The 5,927-nt window shown below is 46.1% G+C and overlaps 1 protein-coding gene across 1 annotated transcript; it reads left to right on the top strand.

Annotated features, from left to right (window-relative positions):
* Positions 1-3,280: 3,280 nt before the first annotated feature.
* On the top strand, positions 3,281-5,712 carry LOC128873482 (adult-specific cuticular protein ACP-22-like). Its single transcript, XM_054117088.1, has 3 exons — positions 3,281-3,312; positions 4,188-4,542; positions 5,480-5,712. The coding sequence occupies exons 1-3, from the start codon at positions 3,310-3,312 to the stop codon at positions 5,710-5,712; spliced, it is 591 nt and encodes a 196-aa protein (XP_053973063.1). The 5' UTR covers positions 3,281-3,309.
* The last annotated feature ends 215 nt before the right edge of the window (positions 5,713-5,927 follow it).

Here is a 5,927-nt window from a genome sequence, read left to right as displayed (position 1 = left end):
GTCTCCTGTCGAAGCAACGTACACGATTCGATGGAGTCAAAGGGACGCTCGAAATAAAAGGACCCGCAAATCGTGGTAACAGGACAACGGCAAACCACGGCAGTCGGTGAACCGCAGCGAGTGCAGCTTGTGTCGCAATATCCACGCTAGAATAGAGGAACGCCGCGAACATTAGCCACTGATAAATGGGGGTACCTGGCCTGTTAATGTGACGATTTTATATTCGAAGGTCCTCGCTAGTAGGAAACAAAGTAAAATAGGTATTAATTTTCTTTGTGCGTGTTTTTAGATTCTAATTGCGTCGAGCTATCGACAAAAAAGTCGCAGTTGCGGAAAGCACATTTCCTCGTTAATTAGAAGAGGGTATACCGAGGTTTGAAATGCGAACCAATACAGGGTGCAGCCGTTCCAAATATAACCAGTTATTTTTCTGATCAATCGTACCTTTCTCCGAATGCCAGCGACGTTTTCTTATTTCCCAGCTTCTTCAAAGGAAGTTTCTGTAAATAACCAAGAGCGGGCCGTGCAGCTTCTAACCCTTTACTCCCGGCATCTCGTTTTTCTCCCGTTTCCTCTATGTTTTCCGGTCTACCTGTTAGACGTGCCGTTTGCGATTGCAGGAAATCAAGACTTTTGATCTTTGATTTCAACCGCGCCGGCTCGAGAAGCTCAGCCAAATTATTCTTTTGCCTTTTCCAAATCCCAAGTCGCGAGCGATCGGAATTGATGATCAAACTTACGCTGATTGCTCGACGAAATCCTGGAGTTAGTTCTGATCGGATAACTCGCTGGAGATTTCGCGAGACGATCCTGAAGACCTCGAGGCACGAAGGGTTGGAAAACGTAACCCTATTGTACGACGCTGGAAAGGACAATCGAATGGATAGGGTTCCCCGTCGAGGTATCCAGGACTCGAACAAACAGTTCAATAAAAGAATTAAGCTCGACTATTAAACGAACGAGCCAGCCAGCTTTTCAAGCGGATGGAAAAAACCAAAGGAGATCCGGGCATTTAAAGTAGTAGATCCGACTGGATTCAATCCAAGCACCACCTCCCCGAGCGTTAAGATTCCAAATAAATCCTGCCTCGAACGGAATAAGCGGATTATTCTTTCCGGTCGTCGTCCAGCGACGCCAGGCTTCTGGCTTCTCGAAAAGGAAAGAAGCCATTCAAAAGACTTTCCCAAAAGCGAGGAAGCCATCTTGCTTCGAGACCCTTCGATCATTCTCGATGGTGATCCGCTGATTGGTCAAGCTTCTGCCACAGTGGAACGTTACTTGCTTTCGTCACGTGTCTGCCCACATATGCACTGTAAAAGGAAATATTTTACAATGAGATTCTTTTCGACAGTTTTTTGAACAAAGGTGGACGTAAATAAATAGCCAGTGCCACCTCGAATACCAATGACACGATTAATCAGAGTGAGAAAATGAAAAACACAGAGCCTCGGACTAGGAACGAGCAGATGTTGCATTCCCGTGAGACGCCAAACGGTTCTGATCGTGAAAAGTTGTCGGAAGCGGAGAAAGGGTCCACGGTTGACCACGACAGGAGCGAAATTTACCGTTGTGCACGCTTGTGTTGCACACGCGCGACGTAACGGGCAGATTCACGTGCTCTTACGAGCACATATGCTGAATGCCCCTCCGCATAGGCAGGTATAAAAGCGTAGAAAACACTCTGGAAAGTTGCAGTTCTCTCTTGACCGCCTTAAAAACCATGGTACAGATGATATTGAAGGTAGAGTGTCGAAACACGAGGAAGCAACGGTGAAAAGGGGGTGAGAGTGTCAGTTAACCCTTTCATGGCCACGTTTATTAAATTTGTATCGTTACGATAGTGTAGATTTTTTTAGAGATTACTCCTTAAGGTTGGTAACCATGTTCAGTGCGATTCGTCAGTGCAATGATAAAATAATCATTATTAAATTGAAAAGGATCACGGATATAAACGCTCTGCGTCGTTATGCAGGCGCGAAAGAGGGGTTATCATCGCTCTAAAGTGCATGGAAGAAAAGGAAGACAGTCGAGAATGAAACGAAGGGTTTGAACTCGCGAAAAGAGGGTGGAGATCCCGCTGGGAGGCACTTTAATTGATTTTAATTGGCAAAAATATAATTAACTCGTCCAGATCTCCGTCTATGAGCTTTGTTAATTTGATCCGCGTGCGAACGAGAATGGGATAAATAATTCCGTGACGCTGAGCAAACCCGACGAAGTCCAACGTAACTCGGTTTGGAGACTTAGCAGTGTCGCGAGTGGAACGTCGGACTCGGTTGCTTGTTATTCCGTGGCGACGTCGCGTAATTAAAACCGAGTGGAATTCTTTTTCTCGTGGCTTTTTCCGTTAACGCGTTTGACGCTTTGTTTCAGCGTCACATATCGAATGGGAAACGATTGGACGGCAGATATGGACAGAATTTTATTTCAATAATAAACGACGAACAGAAACTCCGGATCCAATGTTTGCTCCGAACGAAATAATTATTTCACCGCTCCAAGCGTTACGTTACGTACTTTTCGACCGTTTACATTTTCTGCTTCTTCCAAATTTATCAAATATTCAATTGAAACACAGCGCAGAAATTATTAGTCATGGGGAATGCTCGACCAGTAGAGTTTTTATTTTTAAAAGAAAATTCGAAAATTTCGGTGATCGATTGATTAGATCGTTCGAAGAAGATTACATTCACCAAGCATAAGACACAATTTGTTTGTACAATTCAAATTCTAATATCTCTGAACAAGTGACGGGGTCAGAAGTTGTTCGATGTTCAAAATTTGTTACCTTATCGAGAATTGTCCGCGTACCTGACGAGTGTTTGTTATTCGATCGACGCAGAATCGTCCAAACGAGTAAATAGACTATCGGAAAATTCTATCGAATCGGTTCGGCCTCTCGTCCTCGTTTCTCTTTTTTAAATATTATCGTCGATATTTGGCGGTCAACGTTTTTCAATAATTCCGTGCGCCGCGATAAACGAGCAAACGAAATGGGACGAATACAAACAAACGGAACGGAATCGAATTTCATTCCACGACGGAACGCGAAACTTTTATTGGCTTGTATAATCGACGAGCCGACTATTTTCCTATCGGAAGTCAGCGCTTGCACTCCGACCCGGCGTAATTAAAACTGGGACGTCTCAGGTCTGGCGTTCTATCTCTCTCTCACTTTCCCTGTTTTCCCCGCAAACGAGATTCAATTTGTCAGTGTAAGTGCTGCGCGTGTGTAGTCGATTGGTTTCGGCTCAACCTGACCCGGCCCGCACGTATCCTGCAGCCATAATTAAGGGAACGCCGAGCGCGATGGTATTGCACTCCCACGCAACCGAATATACGATTTCCATTCGCATTCTGTATCGATGACGTGTGCCCGTTGTAATTCGTAAGGCGCGTTTCCTAGAGGAGCTTTTGATTGCTCGCATCGCGCGGAAAGTAGAACGATATGGCCTCGATTCTAGGAAGACTGACGAGAAAATAGGAAATCCTTTATCACAATTTTGTAGGGCATCGGAAACCATACGGCGCGTTGAATCGAACTTCTTCGTAATCAGCTGTTGGTAAATGTCATTCTGTTCTTTCGTGTATCGTTGTTGTTAGACATTTCGTGAAAATGAATTCCTTCGATCAAGTTATCGGGACTCGAGGCACAATATTAATTAAATACACTAATGTACAAAACATTGGCAGAGACCACTTTCGACTTTCACGTCTATCTGGATTAACTCTTCCCTGTCGCTTTCTTTTTCCTTATTCTCGCTAAATCAAACATATCAAACAATAAATACACAAAGAAGAAATACTCGAAATGTCATCAGCCTAGAATCTCCTCCTAGCGATGAACGGAGTATCAAAAACGCCAGGCACCATACAAATTTGTTAGTCGCCGCGAACCATTTAATGCCATCGATGCCCATCGATCTCCGTACTCTTAGCGTCGGCTGGGGCTCGCGGATCGAGATCATCGATAACTTTCACCGTCCAGCAATTATTCAACCTCAACCTGTCGGATAGCCCATCGATCGTTCGCAACGAACGACTTCACAATCCTTGGTGGAAGTCGGTCCATTAAACGTCAACCCTCGCCCATATCAATATCCCGGAAATCTTGGAGGGAGCGACGGTTCCATGGTCAGGCAGGGTTTACGAGCCGTTCTCGAAGGTGACTTTTTTTCTGCACGTAGATCGGCATCGCCCTGACCATCGTGCTGACCCTGGGCCATCGATCACACGCAGGTGTGATAGCTCTGGAGCGGGACGAGACTTACCACGGCCAGCAAACAACGCTGGAGGATGCTTTCCATGGTCGGCACGCCTCGTTGGTCAGCTCATACGTGCAGTTCCATGGACCGGTCGAGGGACCAGACTACGAGGTGAAAGTGCCGCGTGCTGCGGAGTACCACGATGACAGCAACCATTTGCACGGACAAGAGCACAACTACGCGGTGGACTACGTGGCGCATCCAAAGTACGAGTTCTCGTACGGCGTTGAGGACCAACACACCGGGGACTTCCACAACCAGAAGGAGGCCAGAGACGGTGAGCGAGGGAAATCAACGAAAGCCTCGCAGTGGGGTGCATTTAGAGCGCGAAGGAACGAGCGACTCCTCTCGGCAATTTCTTTAAGAGAATTGGACAGTCGAAGTCCTTTCTTCGGAAATTAATTCCGTGGATACGAATGCCAGTTCTTTTTACAAAATATTTTTTTTTAATCTCTGAAACACGTATAATCACCGCGTAAAAGGAAAAGCTAGAGCTCGCAGTCATTTTCTGGGAATTAAATCCCCGACGACTTTCCTTAAGAGGACATTTTCATGGTCGCGCTAGAAACCCAAGATGGCTCGGCCATGAGAGAAATTTTCATGGACGTCCGCCATGAATATCCAACGGAAGGATAGAGGCAGAGCGACTTTTATGTTCGGACACCGTGCACTTTTATAGTGCACCAGCCATTTCAGCTATGAAGCTTAGGGAAATCGTGTGCGCGTGGGAGTAGTGGCATATTCTATACCGGATGAGAGGAAGACGACCTATACACCTAAATATCTCCGTTATTTACGATCGTTCAAAAACGCTACATCACCAGGAAACTTGCTATTTTATCCTCTAAAAGAACACGCGAAAAATGTACGTTTGAAGAAACATCGATTCAGAGTGTTTCACACGAACATAGGTGACAGAGATATTCAGGTTTTCGCATTCGAATCGTCAGTATCAACGACAAAAATTGGAAAGTCGTTATTTGTTCTATTTTTCGTATGATACAAGTTTCTATAAAAAAAATCGAAGTTGCTCGAATGAGGACGCCTCGTCTCTCGTGGCTCCTTGTACAGCTGCTTCCAGTTCTATTAACATAGTCACTCGCCGACGGTGTTATGCTGATAGCTACTCCAGGCACAATTTCTCTGGCATTCAATTGCGTCTCGTTAGGAGGCTGGAAATTGGTTTCACGGCTTCCATTCGTTCCTTCCCACAGGAAACAGCGTGTCCGGCGAGTACAGCGTGAAGGAGCCTGGCGGTAGTATCCGTGTCGTCAGATACCACGCCGACAAGGACGGATTTCATGCCGTGGTTCACACTTCCGGCGAGAACGACCACGCTGGGGGCTTGTACGGTGGTCAAGGCCAGGCTCAGGTTCACGATCACCAGACGGCTACGCAACAGGAACAAGACGTTCCCCATTACGCCGCCAACGAGGAGGAATACTGATAATTCTTCAGCCCCACGATTCTTCCGCCTTTCGCTATGTACCTGGATATAGATGTGCCTCCAGCTTTCTGCTCGTTGTAGGTTCGCGCGTTTCGCATACCAAAGACTCGCGTCTGAGCAGAGCTACCTCGTTGATCGTTAATTTACGTCAAGCTTCGAACGACCACCCTTGCGAGTGGTTGAAAATAATTTAATTCAGATCCTGCATCTGAGTC

This window comes from Hylaeus volcanicus, chromosome 3 (assembly GCF_026283585.1).
Source record: "Hylaeus volcanicus isolate JK05 chromosome 3, UHH_iyHylVolc1.0_haploid, whole genome shotgun sequence".
NCBI classification, from domain to species: domain Eukaryota; kingdom Metazoa; phylum Arthropoda; class Insecta; order Hymenoptera; family Colletidae; genus Hylaeus; species Hylaeus volcanicus.
Note: the sequence above shows the minus strand (reverse complement) of the source record. Positions and strands in the feature narration are given on the sequence as shown.

Coding starts and splice junctions, on each gene's coding strand:
- LOC128873482 (XM_054117088.1), top strand. Junction 4,543..5,479: donor CCAGAAGGAGGCCAGAGACG/GTGAGCGAGGGA, acceptor TCCTTCCCACAG/GAAACAGCGTGTCCGGCGAG.